General features: G+C 42.8%; 1 protein-coding gene and 1 long non-coding RNA gene across 2 annotated transcripts; one reads left to right on the top strand and one right to left on the bottom strand.

Moving 5' to 3' along the window:
• Positions 1-190: 190 nt before the first annotated feature.
• On the bottom strand, positions 191-26,997 carry eif3ea (eukaryotic translation initiation factor 3, subunit E, a). The gene is given in 15 exon segments (XM_035530491.1): positions 191-1,646; positions 2,574-2,708; positions 3,299-3,401; positions 7,911-8,020; positions 11,372-11,446; positions 11,449-11,475; positions 12,381-12,507; positions 15,475-15,596; positions 16,144-16,269; positions 21,691-21,786; positions 22,493-22,535; positions 23,440-23,469; positions 25,976-26,057; positions 26,218-26,335; positions 26,898-26,997. Coding segments are annotated over 15 exon segments (1,368 nt in total). The 5' UTR covers positions 26,988-26,997; the 3' UTR covers positions 191-1,562.
• On the top strand, positions 12,414-15,452 carry LOC113586266. Its single transcript, XR_003411592.2, has 3 exons — positions 12,414-13,992; positions 14,456-14,590; positions 15,356-15,452. It is a non-coding gene; the product is annotated as an uncharacterized LOC113586266 (long non-coding RNA).
• Positions 26,998-27,174: the final 177 nt, after the last annotated feature.

The following is a 27,174-nucleotide window of genomic DNA, read 5'->3' as shown; positions in this document are numbered from 1 at the left end:
AACACCACAGCCTACCCAGCAGCTCAGTGAGATTTACGAAGGCAGAATTTAACAAATATATGGTGCATGTTTTAGCGTGTGTAGTTTTGAGGGTGATTGAAAGCCTACTGCATAATTCTGATTAGAAGAAATTGCTAGTTTGATGTCAACCTTATTTATTTTTACAAATGCCCACAACCTTAACACAGAATTTTCATCCACATTTAATGAGTGACAACAGCATATGAAAAGGTTATGTCCCTTCTAATTCTGGGTAAAGCTATAGTTTTAACTTAAATCCTTAATTATGTCAAAACAACGAGAAAAGCTTTATTCATGTATGTAGACAACCAGCAAACATGAGAAAGGTTGCATTATAAGCCATTTTTAATGGCAATACCTGCAACCATGAAGAATTGAAAAAATGATTAAAAAATGAAAAACACCAAAAGGAAAGGTCATGTAGTTGTTTTAACCAAATTCTGTGCGGACCATTTGCACTGTTGTTTGTTTATTTTGAGTAACGACAGACGTAGTTGAGAGGTTCATCAACCACATGTCTGATGCTGGTCTGGATGTCGTACTAAAACAACATCTGAGGCAGCACTCTTTAAGGTACATGTGATAATTAAGGGATAGTAGAGCTTTATTTTCATAATGTGTCATGGCAAACCAATCACTTTAGCTGCCTCCTCCCATCGTGGATATCTGCCTACCCGCCCACCCGCTCACTTGCTCACTTGCTCCCTCCCTCTCTCCCTCCATTGCTGTGGAAGTAAAGGTGACGTCAGCGTTTTAGTTGTCTGGCTTGGAGCCTGAACACTATGGCAGCTGTAAGCCCCCTGTTCACTCAACCAGAGAGACAGCACTCATAAATGTGTCAGCTGATGGGGAGGTCAAAACAGACATGGACTGAGTCTTAGCCACCACTGTGTGAGTGTGAGAAAGAGAGCAAAATGGAGAGATAGCAAGTGATGGAGACAGTAAGCATGCAAGAGAGAGAGAGAGAGAGACAGACATATAGAGGGAGAAAAAGAGAGAACACAGCTGTTGTGATCCAGATGAGAAGAGGAGGACGGGTGGAGGTAAAGGTGGAGGGGGCATTAAGTTGATTGTGTTGTTGGCTAATGGAGGGTTATGAGTCCCCAGCGTCGCCGTGCACAGACAGAAGGCATGACTGGCATCGAGTAGGGTAAGGAGCTGGCTGACATCACCTCAGCATGCCCCGGTCCCCGACTCCCCTCCCATGTGCAAGTGCGTCCACTGCAGAGGTGCGGCAGGCCACTATGGTTTAAAGCCGTAAAATGCAGCAGACTAAACACTCATTTATCATTACGGCACATACATGCACTGCTTCGCGAAAACATAGACTCGACTCCCGTCCCACTCAGTGACTCAGTGCACACATTAAAACTTCATCTGTTAAGGAAAGGAGTTTGACCACGTTAGCCTCAACCACTGTTAGTAATGTCCAGAAATAAAAAAGTATGCACGGGGTGAAAAAGGTTTCGTAATGGTGTTTTGTAAAATATTTTATTGAATTCCAGATGTAAAATAAGGCTCCTCTCACACTCCTTTGAAGGTCACGAGGAGGGCGAGGACATGGTCAGTGGCAGGTTGGGAATGCTGAAGACTAACAGGAAGAACACAGCAGCCCAGTTTGGTGCCTAAGGAAAGAGGGCGAGAGGGCCAAACATTATTTACCCAATTCACATTAAATACAAGAGACATGTTTATGGCTGGTAGGTTGTATGTGCCTGGTGATGGATGTAGTGTATGAAGTTTTTTAACGATGGAACTACATTATTCTATGCCTTTGAGATCACATTGTTTGTGTGTTAGATTAGATTCATTAGCACTGTAGGTAACTTACTGAGAGTCCCACATGAAACTCTGCATAAAGCATTTTATGATTTCTCCTTACAAATGTGACTAAACACAGTTTTTATACTGTAACATAAGTTGATAAATACATTTTAATGGACTTCAGTCATGTTGCATGCATATTGGACAATGCAATTTGAAAAGCATTGGAAAAGCACACTAAGCATTTGAAAAAAGGTAGGTTTTCAAAAAGTTCAGGACACACACATTTGGGAAGGCTAGCTTAGGCATTCAGCATATACATCACACTCATACACAAGCATGTGTACACACACAAAGATCAAAAAGTGACCGACTGGACCCCAAGCAAAACATCTGTGGCGATTCCTAAGTGTAGGGAATTCTAGTTTCAAGTTAAGTTCACAAGGGCTTGTGTGCAAGTGTGTGTTATTTACTCTGCAGAGCTGAGTCACTGGACCCAGGCCTTCTTCTTTACGGCTGCACTACCATCTACCTTGTCATTAGTGCTTTGAAGAAGAATGGTCTGATGAAAGCCCTCACTCTGTTAAACTTGCTCTTACTGGTTTATACCGTGTAAAGATAGCTCTGGGTTGAGGGCTGTTCAACATTCTTAGAGCTCTGCTCTCTGGACAGATCATTTGCGTGTGTAAACTACAGGGTGCAAGTTAAACAGCGAGAGATGAGATCAGATAAAAGTTGGACGTATGGCATGTGGGGGGTGGGGGTGGAAGTGATAGAGATGCTCTGACCTTGTTTCTGGTGCTGTAGCTCAACTTCTTCTCAGTGTTCATGGCCAGCATCTGGCTGCAGAACAACAGGCTCTTGGTCTTCTCCATAACTTGCTGGTATGGAGACATGGCATTGTTGCCCATGACTACATGGCCCTGCCAAAGGTAGGAGGCTGGCTCAGGACTAGATGAAGTGGAAAAACACTGAGCCCTTTTGGTTCCCACGCAAAGCCTCCATCGTCAGTCGCTATCTCAACACAGGCTGACTGGGTCCCAAACACGGAGGCCTAATTCTAGGCCAGACCATTATAAGGCTGTGTGATTTAGGAGATTACAGAGGACCTGCTCTATGGTGGGTGTGTGATGACATTTGGTACTGCAGAAAGGCCGTAATAACACAGCTTTCCAGTCTCAGTGAAGGAGTGTGTCTGAGGTGGAACCTCTCATTGGGTCACCAAACTAAAACTTGATCGATTATGTCCAAGTAACTTTCTACAGAAAAGGTAGAAAAGCCACCACCAAAAAGTATGGAATTTTTTTCCTGACTAGCACCAACACTAACACTATACAAGAGCTGAGAGAGAACAAGAGAGAGGAAGGTACGACAAAGAAATGAGAGTTAGTGAGTAAGAGTGAGAGAGAGAGAGCACAAGAACCAAGGAGAAGGGAAAAATCAGCTGAGCATTGGGATGCTCGAGAGAAAGTGACACAGAACAAACAAATATGAGCAGACAGTGACTTCTCACCAGTTTGGAGTCAATTTTAGCGTCCAACCTGGCATTGCGAATGAGGTTGACAATCCATCATTCTGCCACCTCGGGAGTCATATTCAGTTTGTCTGCCAGCATGCTGCAAACAAACAGAGGCTGTTGGGACAAGTGGCTGAGGGGAATGCTTATGTGCTACACATAACTCTTCGTAAATGCTACATAACTTGTGCATTTCATGTGTACGTACATAAATAAACATGTAGGCATAGGCATTATAGACCTGACCTAAGTGCTGGGGGAAGGTGAGTTTGCTGTCAAACCTCAGTATTTGGAACAGTATCCCAGAGTGACAAATGCCTTTCATTTTGTAAGCAAAGCAATAATGATGATTTGTGCCAGGACTAAGAAGCCCATAAAAAAGGAATACAATTACATCATTGTGCAGCAATGGAGTGAGGCTGAGGTAATGATGACAGACAAATAGAAATGTCCTTCCAAAACTGGAAACGTGATGAAGTGAGTCCAGAGAGTTAGTCCATTTGAGAGAGCTTGACAGACTGGCCCTCAACTCATCAGGCAGTCTTAAAGGTCCTCTGCTGTCCACTCACTCCATCCCCTGACAAAGAAAAGCAGCATTCAGCTCAACGCCACCAAGGCCTGTATATGGCTACAGGCTCCCGCAGAGAAGGTGGAGGCACCACTGCTCTTTGATCAAATGCCTTTTCATCTGTCTTTCCAAAATCCAGGTCTTCTTTGGCACTGTAGGCCATTTCTTCCAAAATCTGACTTTCCTGACTGAATATATAGAATTGGATTTGGGTAGACCAAGTTTCTTTATTCTCATTTACCAAAAACAAGGCTTATGTTGTTTGCCCTTTGATGCCCTTTAAAACTACCTTATCTAAAATGTTTGCCATACCTCAGAATCAGTACAAATACTCTATTCATTCTAACCATTTTATCCACATTCATAAAAACACGTTCAGAAAGCTGTAACATATCAGCATCATGTACCGAGCATGGGATATTAGAATGATATGAGTGATCACTAAGGAGTCAGAACTACACATATACAAAGGCAACCTAGTAGCCTGTAAAAAACACCTCTCACGCAGCCCGTGCTCAGCCTGGCAGAACTGACAGCTGATATCATTTACTCTCGCAGCAACATGCAGAAAATGACATATGACAAGGTAGATTGCTTATAGAGCTCATTATTTAAGACCTAACCACCACCAAAAGTGCCAGTTGTCAAATCAGAAGGGCTAAGGTTGTGATGGTTAACACATGTCCAAAATCAAGCAGAGGACCCTATTGACATTGGAGACAGGAATGCTTGTAGACTCCAGAGCCTGGAGAGGGAAACATGAAAGCTGTGCTCTTCCAGATCTCGAAAAAGCACAGCAAAGCACGTTGCAGACTGATTACCAATTACAGCTAAAAAGGCACAGGAAACCAATTAGAACACTGGGTCATTCAGAACATCTCTCTCCGGTGCTGTACTTCTGTTAAAGAGAGGCAGAACTAGGCTCTGGTCCTTCTCAGATGCTAAATGGTTAGCATCAAAGGTCACTTTAAAAAACTCAAATTGGTCAAATTGTTGATTGTGGCAGATGGAAGCAAACATTTGTCCAGCCATTGTATCAGCAAAGTCACAGCCAGAGACTGGATGAAAATAAACATGACTGTGTTTCTTCTGAAGGGAACTGACCAGACAACCTTTGCACATGCTCATTTAACAAATCCAGGTCAGCCCCTGCTTATACACACCAAGATGCCTGCATGCCCTGATCCAATTTGAAGCAGGGAAAATATCCCAAAGATGGAGGTATTAGGACTGAATCGGTGTAATCTCATTAGAAACATATTTCTGCAAAAGGAATTGCACAAAACCAGATGAGAAAAAAAAAAAAAAAAAACAGGAAGTGGGGAAAAATATGGACCTTCAGTGCTTATGGCCTGCCCTGGTTGTTGGAGGCCAGCTGCCTTTTCCTGCTGCAGGCTCATTTTACGCAGACCTAACCTAGGTCCTTAGGTGCAGGGGGTGGGTGGTGGTGGAGATCGCTTTCACATCAATCCCTACATTCATTGGCTCCTCTCCACTGATTTATCCAATTCTGACTGTGGGCCAGCAGGACCGGGGAGACCCGTCTCGCTCCAGGAGCCTCGTGCTTAACAGAGAGGTCAGGCATTAAAGCTGGGACAAGCAGAGTCCAGGGAGAACACCAACCACAGAAGTGCCCCCTTTTTAACATAGTGGAGTTTAACAAATGCATTGCTAAACACTTCCATATGAAGGCATGAAGACATTCCATGCCATTTGGAGAGACCCCTGAAGGTTTAGAGTAAAACTGAATTTTCTAATTTTTTTCAAAATAAACCAAAATGACCACAGTAGTTAGTCAGTAGTCAGTGAACTAACTGTAATATAGAGAAAGCTGTCCGTTATTACACTGAAATACTGAGTTTTCAAGATTTTAGTTTATTTATTTTAAACATGTTGAGATTACGGCACAAAATTTCAGTCTAGTGCACAACTGGAGATCAAAACTCCCTTAGATTTTAGTGATGTAAAAAAGAAAATGCAAACTCCATGCCAGAGATTTGTACACAGATCTTTTTTAATCAAATGAACATATCAGATGTCCAGGAAAACCGATGAAAAAGTTTTTCAAGTAAAACCATGGCATCACACTTCTACTGGGTCTTCTACATTAAACTGCTCAATTACTCTTAGATTTACTTTACTTATGGCATTGCTGAGGATGAAAAGCAAAAAAGCCTATGAAACTGTCACAGTGAGCAGCTGTAAAAATGTCCATGTTATAAAGAAGCCTGAGGTGCATGTAAATCTATGCTTGGGTAGAAGCCTCCCTTTATCAACAAACTTTATTCAATACACACTAAAAAGGATCTAGCATTGTTTCTAAGACTTTGAAAAACCTAAAACAAACAGATAATAAATTATCGCAATTGTAGCTACTAACTCTAGTATCTCTTGAGTTCTACCACTAAGCTGTGGTCTTTATCAAATAACTGTTTCCTACTATCCTACTAGAACAAGACAGCCAAGAACAGACAGGGCTTGTAATCAATCCCAGACTATCGGCAGCTAAAGATTTGGGCAGCGTCTGATCAAATTCCAAACATTTCCCCTGTTTACAGAATTCATTCAATATACAGGAAGAAACAGGGTGTCCAAAGCGGTCTGATATAATGCACTAATGTCTGTGAATTTGTGAACTAAAACAAGACAAACTTTTTTTTTCGAAACAACAGGTAATAAATCTGTAATTTTACATTTTAAATTTGTATGTTTATCTAAACAAATAAACAGACAAATAATTCCAAATAAACAAACAGGTAATTCTGGAAAAGTTCAGCGTGTGCGTACCCACATGTGCGTGCATGTGTTCGTGCTGCGTTTTAGAAGATGCCAGAAATCCCCTGAGGTGGATGCAACCTGTTAAATCCCCAGCCGCTGCCTGCCATGTGCTTCCCGCTCCACACAGTGAGGGAGGGAAACGACATTGCTGGACAGATGCTCACAGACGACTACTTACAAAAAGCTTGTTAAACGGTGAGTGCAGCAGTGCATGCCTCGCTGTTTTGCGTGCTATCGCAGGAGCGCTAATAAGCAGGTAGAGGGAGACCAATGTCACCCGCCCAAATGTCCCTGGCTTCCCCACTGCCTTGTTTCCAACAGGGGGGGAAAAAAGGCAACTCAAACCATCATGTGTCTTCTCTGGAAACCTACAAAGCTGGGTGTATACCATAAAAATGGGCAATAAAGAAGAGCAACCAGAGTAAAGTGGCAATAAAACACCTGCCCCACTCAATGCAGGGCAGGAGGTGGGTGAGTGGTCTACAAAACAGGTTCCAATAAGAACTGTAACTAAAAGCAATCCCTGCTTACTCTGTAGCCTTACCAGCTTTGGTCACTCTGTTTAACTGTAGACATGCCTTTGAATATTTTGTCAGCACTGAACTGAAAGCAAGAGATTTATCTTAATGGCAGTGTGTGTGCACATGTATATATGTGTGTGTGTGTGTGTGTGTGTGTGTGTGTGTGTGTGTGTGTGTGTGTGTGTGAATGAGAGAGAAAGAGGGCAGCAAGGGATGTGAAAGAATGAGCTTCTGTAGTATTCACTGAATGGAGAGCTCTGGGTGCAGGCCTCCTACGGGTAATATTTAAACTCTATAGAACTGCTTGAAAGCATACGAGTAGATGTGCTTGCGATGTCTGGTTCTCTGTATGTGTGTGTGGGGAGAGGCTGAGGTGCTGGCAGCTGGTCTCTGGACATACTTCCTCTAGCACGCTAGGTAATAAAAAGGATGTGAGTGGAATGGGAGCACTGAAGAAAGAAGCAGGAAGCAATGCCACATTGTGGACACATTTGGAGAACTGCTGCTTTTTTTACGCTCCAAGCATTAAAAATATTCATAACACTCAATAATTGCTGATTTATCCTTGGGCCAGACTAAGACCACTGGACTAGTCTAAATCTGTGCTCAACCATCCAGACATTTACAGGTCATTTACTGCCAGAGACGTTATTACTGAGGCATTACCTTGTGTAACTACCGTGTTACTCAAGCTTGGCTGAAACCTTGACCCCTGACTTATGTTTGGAAAGCTCTAAGTTACCTTATACTGATGCACTTGTGAATTCTGCAGAAGGTCTCAAAGATGAAGAGATGAACATTTTCAATAAAGTCTTCTAGACACACCACCAAGGAGAAATCATTTAGCAGCACCTTCAGGAGATTAAAATGCTGATTAAAGATACTGCTGAACACTTAAGGAGTGGGGTAATAAACCATCCCCTATACAATGATTAGAAAAAGACGGGGTCTGCTCCTAATACGTCCATGTTAAAGTTCAATGCTCAGAAGTTTGCTTTAGCAATTGTCATAAAAGGAGAAAACCTCCATTTAGAAGGACAAAGGAAAAAAAATAGAAAAGCATGATCTGGGCCATTCACAACACTCCAAATCAACCGCAAATCTTGGAATTCCTCAGTTTCCACATGAAAGCAAGCAGGAACAGAGCAGGAACAGAGCCGGAAGAGAGCAGGAACAGAGCCAGGCGCCCAGCCCGCCGCAGTGGCTTCGTCTTATCGCTACTCATCTCGCCCACTGCCACAGTGCCTGGCGAGCTGCACAGTGGAACCAATTTACACTGCCACTGCATTCACACGGATGCTCTGCTGTCTCATAACAATCCCAGACCCAGAGCCCAGCTGTGTGCTGCCCAGTGCGCACACACGCCTGGAACTCTCATTCCTCCCCACCTCAGCCTTCCACTTCACACTCACCTTTTCAGTAGGCTGTGGAGCGGAGTGTTATGGGGCAAGTGCATTCCGCAGTGGTGAAGGCATGTGATCACCGCCCATGCCTGCTGCATGCTTCACTTGCAGGCCCATCCTCAGCATTGGGTACAGTCTCTGCTCTCACAGGGCCCCGAGCTCACATGTTCACAAGCCCTCAGACTCACAGGGCCCCACACTCACACGCTCACAAGCCCTTGCACTCACAGGGCCCTCCACTCACACGCTCACAAGCCCTCGCACTCACTGAGCTCCACACTCACAGGCCCACAGGGCACCGCACTCACACGCTCACAGGCCCCCATGCCCACAGGGCCTTCCACTTACATGTTCACAGCCCCTCGCACTCACAGGACCCCACACTCACATGCTCACAGGCCCCTGCCCTCACAAGCCCCCGCAATGTTTGCTTAGGCCCTGTTTGCCGCTATCGCGGCTGTTCTGCTTGAAGAGATACCAACTACATGGCTCTATCAGCCGGCGCACATTTCACCAGTGACATTGCTTATCTTAAGCCAGAAAAAAAGATCACTTAAGTTCCATAATTACTGTCATCTGTGTTTTTCAAGACAAACTCTTAGTTTACTGTTTTTAAAACAATACAAAAATGTATTTTTAAGTGTATTATACAAGGTTTTGAAATACATATTTTTACCTTTAATAAGATTAAAAACTGTTTAACACTGCTCTCCACGGATATGCATAACATACTTGTTACAAACTACATCGAGCCAATGACAACTACAGTCAAATGGCAAACATACACTGAACTGCACAATCACACAAACAATATTCATTGGATTTGGGGGGGGGAGTGCTCAGTATAACAGTAACAAGACGTAGTCTCATTTTCTCACTGTCCTCTCAGCCAGTTTGGCACAATATTTAATACTCAGAGCTGCTGTACTACGAACCTCAAGGTAAAATTAACATTAAGCATATGACATTAAAAGTCAAGGAAAACAGACTATTGTATGTAAGAATAATAGAAAAAAGGACAGACCATGTTAACAGAAAAATGATACCCCCACCAAACCAGTGACATGATTTATAAACATTTACTTCTGTGAGGGAACCCATTTGATCAGGCCAGATGTTTTTCATTCCAAACGTTTATCGGCAAGAAGCAAGGATGAAAATGAGACTCAAAATCGCACACACTTGAGACTTTTATGTCTGGGTAGGTCCAAATGATCAAACCATTAGGGAAATCTCCATTACACTCTGCATGCTAAGCGGACAAGTCTTCTGAGAGTGGTGGTAATTAGCACACCTGCCTGATCTTGCAGTGGGAGAGCCCTCTGGCCACTGGACCTGCAAAACCACTCTCACCTCCTTCCCTGCGCTGAAGGCTGTGCATCGTGTGAACAGCCCCTAATTAGTCACTACCCTGATTAAGTATGCTCTAGGCATTACTTAGATCACAAGATGTGAAACCATAAAAAAGAATCAACATGTAAGTATAAATGATTATGGAATAAGAAGGCAAAGGCAGGCATAAAAAGTTTGTCTTTTTTAACAATTTTGTATACAAAGTGCTTGACCTTTTAAACCGCTCTACTTAGAAGCCTTGTGAGTGCAGAGCCTAGGGTGTTTAATTCACCCAAGAGCTGCACTGTGAGGACATGTCTGGATTTATTCATACAAAGACAACGTCCAAATGCCGAACTATATGCAATACTATGAAAGATCTGGCCACTAAGTTTGTGTAGAACATTACTAAACAACTTTATGTTTAATACTAACGTTTTCCAGGGTCAGGGCACTAGGAAAATGTGCCAAGTTTGGTCATGACCACAGAACGCAACAGGCACAGGCTGCTGCTTAGAATTAATGTTCCATGTACACCAGCTATGATACACCAAAATATGAAGAAATAAGGGGAAAGAAAAGGGGGGAAATCATATCCTACCAAACTTCACTGGAAAAACCGAAAGTGTCTGTCAACACCCACTTATATCCTAAATGAATGTTGCCTTATACATACACCTTAAATGACTGGTACCTTTTTTCTAAGCATTGCTCTGCTGGCACTAGGACTCCATGCTCTGACCATAAAGACACTTGTATGACAAAGCAAATCACATGGTGATTTGTACTGTACAGGCCATCACACAAAGCCATTACAAACCAAAGAGAAAACACAGACCCTTGGCCCAGTCAGAGCTGCAGGAGGCTCTTTCCAATGTGGGGGCCTGCCTCAACACACCAAAAGTGCTTCTTGTTAACCATCCCGCTGATGGACGCTTACTGGGCATCATAAAAACATAACAGACGGTGAGTCAGAGGCTTTCCGAGAGGCATTCTCTGCCTGGCCCATGACACACACACCCACAGAGAGCGGTCGAGGTTCTCAAGCTCCTTTCAGGCCCCGAGACAAAAGTGGAGGCCATTTGTGGGCAAGCACAGCTCATGACACAACTCCGCTAATTACTCCCACCAGCACCCTGGGATGTTCTTGGGGCTCTTCCGACCAGGCGTGGGCCCGCGCCACGCGCACTCTTATTACTTGTTCTTAAGGAACCAGAGGCGTGATGGAAGCAAACTGATAACTTGTAGACTTTCTGTTGACAGAAAAATCAAACTGAATGATCTTATTATAATAAATACAGGTTTACTTCCCTGAATGCATTCTGTAACAGAAGCTTTATGTGTTAAGTAATCTTGATGTGTCTGATACTGAAGAATCTTTTGGCTTTTAGACGTGCACAACGGCTTTGATAATGACCTCCAAACCAAGCTAAGAAAAACGCAAATTAAAAAGACACCTGCAACTTACCGATTCACACTCTCTTAACTTTTTCTGAGCGCCATCAAAGTAAAAGTTCACATGCGACATTTCCAACAAACTCTGTAGATAGGGTCTTTGTAGGTGTAGGACTCCTGAATGGACAGGAGGAAACAACAACAACAGCAAAGATTATTTTCCAGCCACATTTCATTGTGGTGTCTGAAGGAACATGTGAGAAAATGTTTTTGTCCATATCCATCTGTCTTTAAAGAGTGGCTTTTCCTTTCTCCCGAATCTATAAACATTTGTATGATTTGTAAAGGTTCAGAACAATGCTTTTAGCAGATGAGCCCCACTGGGATACTTGATACAGGTTTTGGGTCTTCCCAGGATATAAATACCATGCATGTCTGAGAAACCATGAGAGGAGAGAGCAGCGCAAGTGGGCCGCTGAGCGCACTGACTCGCATGTTTAAGAGATTACCCATGGGCTGGAAACACGGCTCTTATTTAGATTTCAGAGCCACTGATCTCTGAAGAAGCTACTGCTGCTGGATGATGAGACACTGGAACACTACAATCAGACAGTCCAGTTCCATTCATCACACTTAATGGATTCAAGACTCGTGGGCCTGGTGTAGGGACCTGGAGAGACTCGAAGTTTTCTCAGACATGTAGATTGTGCATTTCTTTTTTCAACAATCACACAATTACTTACACACACACACACACAGACCGTTGACAATTCCCTACTGGGGCATGCTGAAGTGATGGTGGTTTTCAGATCAAATGAGAAGCAGTGTTTTGTTTATCTGTTATGGGAGGGTCTCTTTTATTTTAAATGATCCTTCAAAGAGGAAAGCAAGCACACGTGACTGCAATGGGGTCTTCAGTGCCTTCCCCAATACATGGGCATGGGGGTGGAGGGGCAGTGCTGGATCTGATCAGTGATATTGCCTACACCTACTTGGCCACATGAATGAGTGCGAGTGCCCTCCCGCATACAGGAGCAGGTCCTAGTTAAACAGTTAGTGGGTAAGAAACCATAGCCCCAAACCTGCTGGATGACTCTGAGCAGATCCTTCAGGACCTGCCTACACTTCCGCACATCCTTGTTGGTGATGACAGCTGTGGTCAGATAGGGCAGAATATGTGGGCACATGGCCAGAATAGCATCAAGATACCTGGGAACGCAGGACACACACTTCAAAGGAAGGTTTCCTTTATGGTCAGTAGGGAATAGGGGTGGCTACTGACCAAAAAAACAAAAACCAACACAAATAAAAAAAACATGGACGGTAATGGTGAAAGCATCTTTATTCACTGGTGCCACTGTGAAGGGGAGAGAAGGAAAATCCCTACCTAGATATGGATCAATGGCCACCGGCCTGGCCAGCAGGTGAAATACTACCCACGAGGGGCTTGTTTTTCAGCCACAGGTCAACTAGCTGTAGATGGAGTGCAAGACTGAGCACTGAGTAGCACTACCATTACAACCCAAGACAAAGTTTCTTCTCTGCAGCCGGGGACAGACCTTAGCATTCAATCATAAAAGGGAAGGAAAAACATACACACACAACGGACGCCTTGTCATAAGACTGAGAGCTCCTTTTAAGGTGCACTTAACATATCAAGTCAATTGGAAGGACAACCTTGGTGCCTGTGGTATCGGAGTGAACATCTCGGAACCCTTCACCCACTCACCCACCCCCACACACACTTCTGCCACAACCTCCTACGAGGATCAAATTAAATTTGGAAGAGGAAGTAGAGTTGCCCTGCCTTGGCCAGCCACTATAGCCCTCTTACGGGTCAGACTGCAGAAACACATGTCGTTCTAGAAGAGAGGAAGACCAGCGGATGGCTTAATTAGCCAAAACAATTAGAGGGACAAGAAGGCCTGTGGCACTTCAGATGTCGGGGCTAAAAATGGTAGTGGGTTCGGGTGGCGTGTGATCCTGGCTGGTGTGGGCCCCTCCTCCCTTTGTAGTCGGTGGCAAACCACAACGCTGCATGCTATGTTCCTGATTAACTTACACCTACTCACTCACCAGAGGGGGCTCCGAAGGCCCTCCTGCTTGCATGAGTCATGATGCCATATCTGGGATTCATGTTCCAACACGGAGAGAATTATCTAAGCAGCCCGATGGCTAAGTTTGTAACCACCATTCATCTTAACAGACTGCTTTATAATTTCACAAAGATGTCAAGGGTGTAAGTTTATATTACCAAATGTGTGTCACTCAGACAATTATGCTCAAACTATTTTTCGCTCTAATAGCGGTTTGAGATTTAAAGTGCGCAGAGACAGAAGTCCAGATATGTAGTGAATGGCTGTGCAGTTTCAGTTTCATGTATTTCATGATACATGTGGGGGTTGGGATTAGAATTAGAGGCAAATCACGTGCCACACAGAGCCACTGCGTAAGGGTAAGGATAGTATTACTTCAGTATTATCTTTCCTGTTTGCACCTAAATCATAGATCATCTTATGACAATATTCTCGCTCCAGCTGCCCTTGGACAGACTGCATAATTTGATAGCCAAACTTCTATATCATTTTTCTTCTCTAAAAACTTTCAGGTTTTGATTTTGTTTGTCTATCCATTCGACAGCATGGCAGTGTCATCATCATCATCATTATCATCATCATCATCATCAGCTTGAGGGTAAGTCTTCTAAACATTTGCCATCTGAACAGAACCAAAACACTCACAAGCTTAAATGTTTGTACAATGATAATATCCAAATGATTGGTTAGAAAAGAGATTTATCTTTTATGGTGACCATTCATGATTAATAACGCTCTTCTTCAAGTTAAACTATCAATCAATATGAACATAACTCTGTTGTGGTAAACAATAATATGCAATGTATCCAAACACCATAAATTGAGATTCAGATTCATGGGATCTAGTCTAATCTTGTTTTGAGGCAGCAACTCTGAAAACAAGCATGAAATCAGGAATGGTGAGAAAACTTTGTAATGTTGAGAAAAGAACTATAAAGTATGTGGCCAACATAGAAAGATCCTAGACTTGAAGAGTGCAACCACAAATTAGAAGTACCTATTTGAGAGAGTTTAATCTAGCATAAAGATTCTTCTGGTATAATGAGCACCCAAATCCACAGAGCCGCTGCAAAGCCAGCTGACTCGCCGTCTCAGAGCCTTGCAGCAAGGCTGCAGTAAGCAGAGAAGGTCTGGTGTAGCCTACACTGCAGGCTCACCCCAAGGGTCAAACACCCAGCCCAGGCTCACATCCACAGGTCAGTGGCCCTGGCCTCAGCCCAAAGAAAGCAAGCAGTCACCAGCAGGAGAGAAGGGCTAAGCCTCACTGAGGTTTCCAGCCTGCAACAGCACAACTAGCAACCTCAGTCTATCCTTACAGCCACTATGGTGAGGTACTTATTAGTAATTACTGGTCTGGCCTCACTTAATCATCTGCTGTTGGAGTCAGAGGAGGGGAGAGTAGCTGAAAGGCAGATAAACCTAATCTTGGGTGTTGTGGTGAGACGTCAAGCTTTACATTAAGTGCAGGCATCTGATCAAGCACGCAAAACTACATTGGGGAAAAAAAATATAACCTTAAAGTAGGTGTAGTGTACATTTAATGTAGTGGGATCAGATTTCCCATCCAAGCTTGCAGCAGAAATTGTATAAGCGCACAGGTCTGAGGGAGAAAAATAAAGCACACTCACTCAGACCACTTAAGAAAAACAGCGAGGCCTTGTTATCGTAAGAGCTTGATTTCTTTTACATATTGTGGCTTGCTATAAAAACTGTTGATATGTCATGTGAAGCTGTCATCTAAGCCAGAGCTCCTGTTCTGGGGCTGAGATGCTTTGTTGGCTAAGCCATCTATTATTCTTGGTGTTCATAGGACAAACCTGACATCTTGCTTTCATTGGGGCCCCTGGGGTCATGTATGTTTGTTATTGTGCGTTTGCGTGTGTGTGTGTGTATGTGTAAGTTTGGAGCAGTGGTGTGAGACACTGGACTGTGAAGTACAACATCAGCATTTTCGTTTACAGACTGTGGTGGGCTTTCCAACCTGGACCCGTACATCATCCTACCTCATCCGATTTTATTAGGACCAAACTAAAGCCAAATAAAATTTGAACGAAACCATGCAGCTGTTGAAGGTGCTTACTGCGGCTGGTACAGGAATAGCTCAGTAACGTCTCAGCCTTTGGGCTGGTTGTAGAAGACGCAAAGAGACCAGTGGATCAGCCATGTCCTTTCCTGAAGAGACTGTAGAGGAGAGCTGACCGTCTGAGGAGAGGAGGGAGGTAGGGAGAGATAGATGGATAAGGTGATGAGAGTCCTTTGTTTGTTTGGTTAATGGGTTTGCTAAATTTGCATTCTGTGCTATCGACTCCATGTCAAAAGCTCAGCTTCAGTTGGCAATACTGTTTCAGTCTAATCCAGGACCACAAAAGGCATTTAAGAGGTCAAAGAAAATTTTGTACTTTTCTCCAAGCCAAAACACCTCACCTCACACCTTTTCCTGGTCGTGTAGTAGAACTACACAATTAAGGTTCAGCTGGAGTTGCAGGCAAAACAGGGAAGACAGTTAACCAGAAAATAAATGAAAGGAAGAAAAAAGATCGTCTAGGAAAGCACGAAAGAAAAAGGAAGAGCAAGCGTGAGAGTGTGAGTATTTATGTGTGTGTGAGAGAGAGCCAGAGAGAGAGAGAAAAACAACAGTAGCAGCAGCAGTAGTGGTGGTTGTGCTTTGCTGAAACATGAGGCGGTCAATATCACGACCTATGTAAAGGACTCCGAGCTCAGTATTGAATTCTGAGTGGTGGGGCATTACATTGTTATCGATCGTCTCCCTCAGGCGGGTGAGGTCCTCCGTAGCAGACTCCCAGTTCTGCATAAGGATCTCGGAGGCCAGCTTGCCCCACAGGGAGTTCAACGCATTCCGATCCGTCGCAGGGACCTGCATGTGCAGCACAACACACACACGTGCAAAAATAAAACACCATTAAGCTTGAGAGAAAACATGCATGTATTATTTATTAAATGGCAAATGGTCACCGCTCTGTTCAAGGCCACCTCGATGGACATGGAATGGGGGACGGATATTGCAGTAGGCCTGGAGTAAGTGGGGTTAAGTCCCTTGCTCAAGGGCTCAAGGGCAGCGGTCAGGGGAGGGCAGAAACATTAGAGCCTGCAGCCCGTGCTCTGCAGCCCCACCCAGGCTCGGAGCTGAGCCCTGCTCCCCTACAGGGCCACAATTGCTGGATACAGTTAACATTTTTATTTATTTATGGCCGATAAACGGATTAAACCAAGTCATCTTCAGGGACCAAAGTCTGACAGGGAGAGAAATGGACCATGAAAGGCTGTTTAGCTTTTTCTAAAACCTCATATGCTGCTTTTTGTGATAAAGCAGCCACTGTCCCACACCAGCCCAGCCCTCCACAATCCGCCCAGATTGCCGGGGTAACTGAAAGCACATTTGGCATGTATTTCTGGTGTTTTTTTTAAGGGTGTCTTTTGATTAGTTTAGTTTTGCTGTAACTCTCAAAAATATCCGAGCTCTCAAATAGAAGGGGGTTTCTAAACATGGAACATTTTAGATTGTCTGATTTATCACGATTTATGTCAATATCTACAGATTAAATCCAACTGGCCTCACGGTGGGTTGGTTTCACTCAAAATGAGCTCTACTGCATGAGGTTAAGTTGAAAAGGTCTCTTGAGGTGAAAGGTGAAGGATCAGCTCGACTGTGGCGTAATGGCATGCATTAAAGAAGTGAGTTCTAACAAGGCTCAGGGTCAAATGCTAGCTATGTCAAGGGAAATGTTCAGTTAGTCAGCTCCAAGGAGCAGAAGGTTCAAAGGGTCACCAAAAGGGTAAGGCTCACTAAACAAACATTTTGGGTGTATTTCCCGAAACTGTCCTAGCATCAGTATCATAGTAACAAGCAGAGTCAATAACACTTTGGACCACTGAGATGCTCTTAAAGCTATCATGTTTTTGGGAAGGTTCCGATCTGTTTCCACAGTGTGTGTTTCAATCATTAGAGGATCCCATAAGCCTACATCAAAACCAAATCAACCACCATCCCTATTATGGTATGCAAACACTTCACTCGTTCAGACACCCAGAGTGGAGACTAAAGCTCTCCAAAGTGCTGTGCCCTTGCCCTGACCTCAGAACAAGGCCTTCACCAAGACTCTTTAATGAAGTGTGCTGCTCCTGCTGCTGGTCCCTTAAACACATGTGCAGGGGCTTTGATCAGCTCTGTAACAGGGGCAAGTGTGTGTGTGTGTGTGTGTGTGTGTTTGTGTTGGTGGGGAGGCTAATAAAAGTCACTTCTCCTGGAGAAGTGCAGGAACAATGATCTTCAGACAATAAGACAAACAAGCTGATGTCTGGCCAGGAGCTACGATGAGATACAACTTCCCATGCAGCAGTTATGTATGAATACTGGGCAATTATAGGGCCAGTCCAACAGTTGGCTAGGAAGAAGTGCTTGACGGGCCAAATCTCACACTCTTCACCTTTGAGCTCTAAGTCTATTCATGCCAGGGCTTTTTGGTGCAATGACACAAAAACTCCAAATGTTCCATTTAGAAAGAGAAAACTTCCTACTGAGTCACTTTATAAAAGCCAAAACAGACACTTGTCCAATCTACTGAAATATAGGCTCTAATTAACAAAAGTCATCTTTGTAGAGACAATCAACTTCAAAGGGATACAAACTCCTGTTCTTAATTATGTCAAAAAAGAAAAATAAATAAACAAACAAAAAAGCATAGATAATCAAGTGCAGGCAGGGCATCCTGCAGAGAGGCCATGTACTGGACTCTTCCTAAGGGGCCTCAGGAAACCATGATAACACCACATGGCTGGGAGACAGTGACTCAAGCAGGAAGTCAAGGCAGGTGCCTCTCACAGGTCCACAAAGCTCTTAAATCGTCTCCAGATATCATGGCACCTCAAGCCAGCACAGCCAAAGGAGCAGTCAAGCCAGGAAGAGCGCACATAATAAATCAAAGTGTTAGGCCACAGCATTATTAACCCAAGAAACCAAATGTTGAAAATTCTGTGAAGCCTGTTAATGAGAAAGAGCAAGAAGAACTATCCCAATGTGCAAACCAAGTTTCTTGGAGAAAATTCAACAAACTGTATGCAATTTCCTATAAGCACAGCACAGTGGAGGCAGAAAGCTATATACTTGCAGGGGGGGAAATGGAAAAGTTTAAATGACTTTCAAAGTAGAAAACTTCTAAGATAGTCCAGTGGAAAGGGAGTGTGTCCTGGGGGGAGGGGATAACACTGTGTTGCCAATATAAAGGTCAACATTTCATTTCTAAAAGTGTTTGTTTTTTTTCTTTTTTCCTGAAGTCCCTGCCTGCTAAGTCTGGCAAGGTTCCATGTCATTATGGCCTCTTTTTGCACACTGCCTGGCTTTCAGCACTGACCATGCAAGAATAGTTTCAATACCTGGGTTTTTCCAGCAGTTACCTTAAGTTTCCACCACTTCTCCAAACAGGCACATTTTCGATGACTGACCAGCAACAATAAATTTACTGTGCTAGAGATCCAACGTGACACTCAATCTTTACTCTCAGCATCCAATCCCCGCATTAACAGATGATATGAATAAGTTGCTCTTTTTGCGCTGGACCCGTGCTGTAACAGGACCTCGGCTCTGGATTTTGCAAGCCTGGCTTCCTCTGTTAAATTTCCCACGTTAAATGAGTTCTGGAGCCTACCATCTCCCTAGCTAAGAGCCATATGAGGGGACGGCAGGACTGACGTGAATGAGGGAGAGCGTAGGTGGAGACTGAGGGCGGAGTTGGTTAGGCCAGGTACTCTATCTCAAATCAAGCTTTGCATGGCTTTTCCATTCTCTTTGTTCTATAAATGAGGGTCAACAATATAAGGGTTTGAAACCATGCTTGCTACAGGAAGAAGTATGCAAAATCAGAGCTTTTGAGCAATTTGGGTTTATTTATACTAAGCTGCAATGCCATAAACAATCATGGTTGCTCGGTACCAAGAGCTCATCTACTCAAAGTGTTTGATGTGTGTAAAATAGAAAATGATGCCATTTTTCATGTTTTCTAGAAATGAGGAGTCTGTCTCATTTTTTTAACTTCTGCCTGCTTGGAGTGAATGAGAATGGCTTTGTAGTACCATTTCAAAAGTCATGTGAGGGCAAAAAAGAAAAAACAAAAAAAGGATTGACATCATGTTTATAGAGGATGCCTGCACTGCATTTAAATCCAGTGCTTGCTTTGTTTTTTAGAATGCACAATTAAGATGAACAGAAATGAGAGAGATGACAGATACATGTTGCGCTAATGTTTGTTTTATGGTAAGGCATCTGATAGAGTTGTGTGCAGTTTCTGAGCCAGAGTCTAATGCCAAGGCTTTGAATTACCTTTTGAAATTTAGTTACAATGCACTTTTACACTGCAGCTAGATTTAGTATGGAAACGCTGTCAAGGTATGCAGTTTAACACACAGATTTAACAAAAGCCTGCACGCCTTTCCTTCTACTGCCGCAAACCCCAAGTGCCTACAAACAAATAAGCAAAACAGCATGTCGATGATTTTGTAAATAAGAGGACACAATGAAAACAAATACAGCAGAAATGGCTAACACAAAAAACTGTCAAGCACACCCACCATTTGCTAAGAAGCTCATCAACGATCATGGTCTTCATTACCAAATGTTTGACTTTGCTCACAACATAAAGACAATTTTCTCAAGTCGAGCATTAATGAATCATCCCTGAGTGCAGCTCTGTCCGGCCATCTGAATAATAAGTGCACATTACACGCGAGAAGGCAGGCTAAATGGCTCTGTGAGAAACGCTCAGCGCCAGGGGAGTCCGATAACTCGGCCAGGCGTGGAGCCCGCCGCACACTCCCAGCCGAGGGCACCGCTGACAAAGGGTTCCTCTCTCCTGGCGGCGTGGCCCCGGGCAGGGCGCGTGAGGGAGGGGAGGCGGGAGCAGGTCGCAGGCCGTCTATTCCCAGGCTAACCCCCCCACCCTCCGCCCGCTAGCCAGCCAGCATCGCGTGGAGCCCTGTGCTTCGGCCATTCTCGCGCGCTAGTTCATCTTTCACTCATTTCTGCAGGCAGTGGGAGAGAAACCACACACACCAGAGCCCGAGCAATGAGCCCTTTGTTTATTGAGGAAATAAGAAGTACGCATTTGTAACGTGGATACTGCCAGTACTCTCGGTGAACTGCAATTATCTTCCCCCACAAACCTACGGTGGTATTATCTGATTTCCAAAGTATTCCACTGGTGAAAATTATTTAATCCAAAACCCTCAGTCTACCTCTGTCTAAATCTTTCACCAGACCAAAAAAAACTAAACAAAAACAAACAAAACAAAACTAAAAAAAAAAAACACAAAAGCTAGGAGTCTTACAAGAGCTGGGGATTTCTAAAACTAACAAGAGGGGATCCAAAGTCAAGTGTGTTCATGCTGCATTGGCATTTTTCACATTTTAAACACATTGAAGGAATGTTAATCAACCGTAGAAAATTGCTGGAGGAAACTAATGTCATCGTGACATTTCCACATGCCCTAAGAGATCTAGCTGTACACACATAGTATTAAAGCACTACAAATTGTGGGAATCCCAAAAGAGTGTGATCTGGCCACAGGCTCCCCATTAATAATGTACAGAAAGCAGCATTGCCAGTGAGCAAACTGCAGTCAGATTATGAGTTTATTATGAAGTCTGACTCTGAGCACTCAGCCCAGTATAAACTCTTACCCGAGTCATTGAACAGCATATTTTTAGCACCAAGGACATGCAGAGAGGTTAACAGGCCATGGCATTTGCTTTTCACAATTACCCATCAAGACCTTTTTAAGCCTTATAGTGAGTGCAAAATTGCTGAAAAACTAATGTATTCCAACCAAACAAAATAGGCAATGGGTAGTTTGACTGTTTTCCTAATAAACAGAGATACGGTGTTGCTAACTGCTCGTTTTCAGTACATCTACCTGTGAGAGAACAGAATCCATTCATCACTGACTTTATTCATAAAAATTAAAGTTTAAGTGTATGCATAATACTCATAACTAAGGCCACTTGGCACTGTCCAGTGCTGAAAATAATAACATAAAGAACTATTTCCCCAAGGGAATGAATACGTTTCCTTAATTAACATTTACAAAGGAAGCCTATATCAAAATTAAACTGTTTGTCCATTAGACTTAGAGTAGACACTAGATCACACTTAATGAAAAAGGAAAGTAATAGCAACTTATTCAGGGCTATAATTGCCCCAGCACAGTCCCATTGGTGGAAATGACAGCATCATGTCAATGAAATAGTTATTGTCTATTTAAGCTGTTGGTATGGTTTGAGACCGACCAGGACTCTGAAGAATTAGAGGTACTCCACAGCTTCAGAGTAATTCCCACACTCATACTCGTATTTGGATAGGCTGTCCAAATACTTCTGACGAAACTGCAGAGAAAAGCAAGAGGGCTCAAAGAGTGACCATTTGCATCTTAAACTGTCTGTGACCGTCCTTGTGTATGTAAATCATGTTATTTCAAGGCACTCTTCAAGCTCAGCAAATGCTGACGACAGGACAGAGTTATGGGGCTTCCTCAACAGCATGCTTGGGGAGAGACCAAGCCTGTCAGAACATTTGACAATGGAGAGCTCATTGCAATTGCACACGTGCCACTTTTCACTTCCCAGCAAGAGGGGTTGCGCGAACTGGAGGCCAGCGCATGGGCTGAAGAGCTGAGGGACATGTGCCCTTCGGGGGGCCTGTTGGAGGGCTGTAAATGTGAATAGCCCCTGCATTAGTGCAGTAAAGGCCTTGGGGCCTGTGAATTGAGGTACACTGAGGACAGGCCCCAGGTCAGTGGGATGCCGGGTTGGAGGGGAGTGCCGTCCCGTCAAATATAGAATCCCCAAGCATTTTTGCGGCCAGATCCATGGGTCCGGAGCTGTTTAGTTTATTCTTAACAATTCACCACAGAAAGTAAATGTCCGCAGAAATTTCTGCAAGCCATAAAAACCCCGAAAATGAGTTAAGGTTTTGGGAAGTCATTTAACGTCTCCACGCTCAGTGCTGCCCCTCCCATTGGCCCCCCAAAACAAGGCTGAGTTCACAGAGGAGTCATGAGAATTCCGCGGAGGAGACAGCAGAATTACTTACACCATGCTTCTCAGCCAAATAGTCAAACAGCATACGCCCATCCCTGGAACAGAGAGGGAAGAAAAGCCTTCTGTGGTCAGCAGGGCCTTTTTGGAGGTTACAATTTCTTGTTGTTGTAATCAGCTTAAGGAACGTACAAAACTGTTTTTGTAAGTATAACAGAGGAAAAAAAAACGGAAATCAAAGTTTTTCTACTGCATAATTTATATTTCAAAGATCAAGGACAGTTAAAATTAAAATGAATGAAAATTAGAAGCAAAAATGAGACAAAGGCAAATAGCAATAAATGGCTGTGTCCCAGTCGGATGGCACTGAGCGATGAGCTACTGCTGCTCATGTGACTTGCGAATTGGTGACTTGCAGGAGATGACTAGGTACAGGGGACTGGTAACCATACTTTCTGAACCCCCACCCGCACCAAATGTGGCCAGCTTCTGAAGAACAGGCAAATGAAACTGTGGTACTGAACACACCAGACAGAAAGAGGAGGTGGCAAGTTTATTTTATTTGAGGGGAGCTTCAAAGGCTGTTTATAAAGGCATGCTCCTATTGCACTGTTTCTGTGAAATAATACTATAATACAACAGAAGAGGGAATGAGCGCATAGAGAACAATCACACTTGACGGCCATTTAGGAGAGGACTGATCCTGGAGAATCTTTGCTTGTAACCAACCTTCAGCCTTCCCAATCACAGAGCCTTCGTGCCTAACTTGTTTACATCCTCATGTGAGCCTGCGTGTGTGTGTGTGTGTTTGTGTAAGATATGTGAGACAGCAGAATAGACCGTAGTCCTCCAGCCAATCTGCTGCCAGCAGCTCCTCCCTGGACAGTGATCCCAAGACCGGAGCAGCCTCCCTGTGGAGGTGAAGGTGCTGTTGCTGAGTTGCATAGGTGGATACACTCAGGCCTCAGCAGTTTATCACAGCTCTTCCACCATGGCAGCAACCTCTGTCCTTGCATCCATCTGTTTGTCTCTCTCTATCTGTCCATCCTTGTTTCATCCACCTCTTCTCCCTCATATGGGCCTCAATGCATCTCTCACCACTATGTCACCTGCTACACACCATCAGCTCTGAAGGACAGCCTGTCCTATAGCTGGATCAAACACAGTTAGCGTACAAATGACTGAGTGGACACAAAAACACAGCTATTATTTCACAAGAACAGAGAAATGTTCCATGTTTCCTGGTTGCCTTTTAACTTGCGAAACACCAGACACCAAAAAATGCCCCCTGAAACCCTAAATATTCAGATCGAACAAATAAACCTCAAAGGCACTCGTTAATTAGGAGCAGACAAGCATCTGAGCAGTTTAATTAAAACTGCGTCTGCTTTTAAGCCACAGCGTACTCCTCAACTGTGATAAATGTGTTTTGGAGAAACGAAAAGCAAACCGGTTTTTAAAGATGTCTACTATGCCTACCACCTACCAAGGTACCTCACAAGAGGCAGAGAGGCAGCCCACAAACTTCCATTTGCTACAATTTCCTGAGAAAATACAGGCCGATGGAAACAAAGTGACTCATTGTATCAGGTTCAGAATGAGACTGAATGAACCACTGCTTGTGTTGCACACATGGAAAAAAAGCCATACTGAACAGTGACCGCATCATGTTACAGATGGGCAAGGACAAAACTTGTCCACTGCTCAATGGTTTCTCCATGTGAACAAGAAGCATTGACAAACAAATCCTGCAGTCTCCCTTTACCCAGAACTGCAAACAAAAAGAGGGTCAAATGACTATGAAAGTAACCAAAAATGAAGCAGAGCATCAAATGTCCAAAATGATATATTTAAAAATAATAATAAAAATCTAATCAGATGCAGTCACTTTCTGTATTTTCTTTTTAAATCTGATATAAAAAAGAAGCAAACCCCTGGTCCTTGTGTATCTTTATATCTTTATATATATATATATATATATATATATATATATATATATATATATATATATATATATATAGAGAGAGAGAGAGAGAGAGAGAGAGAGAGAGAGAGAGAGAGAGAGAGAGAGAGAGAGAGAGAGAGAGAGAGTTTCTTTACAGAGTGACCGAACAACCACTATACACACCATGGACATGCCTGTATCTGGGTTTATAGTTTTACATTTATTGTAGTGGTCCAAGCACAATACTACACTGATTTATAAAACTCATATGACAAATTCTTCCATAATGCCTAAAAGAAAACATAATGATTTCTGCAACCAAGCAAAGATCTTCCTGACTGCATACTGATGTGAATGTTTGTTAGCTTGTTGAGTCTCGAAAACAAGAGTGGTTTTAGTAATGAGTACACTTCATAAAACAAATAAACATGCTCCTTTAAAACTGCAGACCGGCTGACGGACAGAACAGTCATTGATAAACCAAAGAACACCCTGCCGAAGACCTAAGAAAAGAATAAACATGAGTTTAACCAAATCTTTTAATTATGGCAAATTCAGCACCAAAGACATACGCTGAATACTGCAGGCCCTTGTAGCATTCTACTTGTATCTTTTCTAAATGGGAAAAGTGAAATTAGTGAGTGTAATTCACTGCAAAACTCTGATAAGATCAATGTACCTTAACCAAATCCATCAATGTACCTTAACCAAAAACTGTCAAATTGATGCTTCACTGTACATTAACTACCAAAAGTTGTTAAAACACTAAGAAAAAGTTACTTTTTAAAAAGAAAATACAAAATAAACATTGTAAATATATACACATAATTAGTATTATTACTGTTATTATTGCATAATATAAATATTCTTTACATGTGTAGAATCAAACCACACAGGCATTATATGAGCATAAATTCTGGCTATGCCCATTAAGAATATTTCAGCTACTTGAAGGAAAAACATGGGAAAAGATCAAACAAAGTAATTGTGTTCAATTACAGATGAATAAACACTGAAAATAATAATGACTTATGCTGACTGTAAGTCAGTCATCATAATTTTGACTGAATGGTACCCTAGACACTAAGAAATGACACTAATTAACCAAAGTCTGAATTTTTCTGCTTCCACAAAATATAAATTTCCTCTTGATCACACTTGTTTCTTTCCCTGGGAAAAGTTCTAACTCATCAACCATGCAACAGATGACTATTAATGAACCCAAATGCATATCTGAAACAGGGACAAGTATAAAGGGCCAGATTAATAGACCAATCTTAATTATGTAAAAGATTAAAAAGAACAAAGAACAAAGTCTATCTGTCTTTTTGATAAAAGTAAGCTCACATGTGTGTCTTTAGATGTTATACTAAAAGACAAGGCTTTCTTCCAAGTTTTCTTGACATTATTTGAGAAAATGTTTACAAATGAAGATCTCTTAATGATGAAATCTCTCCCACATATCTCAGAGTAAACTATTTAGGAAATCTACTAGCAAGGCGATCATCTGGACAGCTACCTTTAGAGTTCTGTATCAGAAGTATACATGTCCGGTATCACATGCATGCTTCTTAGCAGCTTCAACAACCTCACGGACTGCATTTGTCTAGTGGTCTAGACAAGAACTGAAGTTGCCTGAGCTTGCCTACAACTGCTCTCCTCTTCTCTTTTAGGGCTGAAATGGGACAAATTGTTTATGAATTGTAAATTCCCTTTAATTCAACTTAAAATATCATTGCTTATTAACAAACAGGGTCCCAAAACTATCTTAGGTATATCACTGCAGAGGTTCTGTTGTACCAATGGTATGGTATACTTAAGGCTATGGAGCTCACAGTTTGGTAATTCCTTGCCAGGGAACAAACACTTGTAGACGTCCATGGCGAAGTCCACCATGTTGGTGGCACCGAGAAGATCAAGCTTCCCATGTAGAAGCTCAGTTTCATTATAGATCTGTAGGGGAGGGGGTATGTAAATAACATTATTAAATGAGACGTTTCTCAGTTACACCAGGCAGGCAGATGGTACACCACAATAAAAAGGTACGACAGGTATATACTGCTAATGAATGGTTGTTCTGTGTATTGTTTTTTTTCCTAGTAATGTTGCTAAATTGCGGATCATTATCATTTAGCTAGCTAGCTAGCTATCTACTATTGTATTCCAAATCTCTAGCTATTAAATTCGCTAGCTAACATTATGTAGCTACATAATTATTATAGTTATGTAGCTACATAATCAGACAGCTGACCCAACTGACTAAAATTACAACTAGCTACCCGCACAAAATAGCACTACGATGGCTGCAGAAAAAAACGTTATCAATTGAGTTTACTAACGTAACTTCAAAAGCTTTCTCGAATTGCAAAGTTCGCAGTCTGTCCGCTAACAGGCTCTGGCTAATGCTACATGTTCAGCGACTCCAGCAGATCCCCACACGTGCAAAGACAATATAACTTCAGGCACATCACCCTCTATCTCTATCTTCAAATAAACACACACAATTTCTATGTACCTCTTTAGCAGACAGGAATTCCATCAAAGGAAAAACAAGATGTCTATCCAAAAAGTGAGCAATTTTGGTAGTCAAGTCGTACTCCGCCATGTTGGCCACGGAAAATGATCCAATTCAAAACAACGAAGCTTTATTAGAGAAACTATCCTGGGTGTTAAAAGTTTAATTATGTCAGATACAATTTTGCATTTTATTTTCGGGCAAAGGGGTGTGGATTTTAGAACAGAATAAAACCACACCTTGGTTTTTGATTATAAATGAAATATTGAATCACATG

This window comes from Electrophorus electricus, chromosome 10 (assembly GCF_013358815.1).
Source record: "Electrophorus electricus isolate fEleEle1 chromosome 10, fEleEle1.pri, whole genome shotgun sequence".
NCBI lineage: Eukaryota > Metazoa > Chordata > Actinopteri > Gymnotiformes > Gymnotidae > Electrophorus > Electrophorus electricus.
This window is presented reverse-complemented; position numbering and strand designations above follow the sequence as displayed.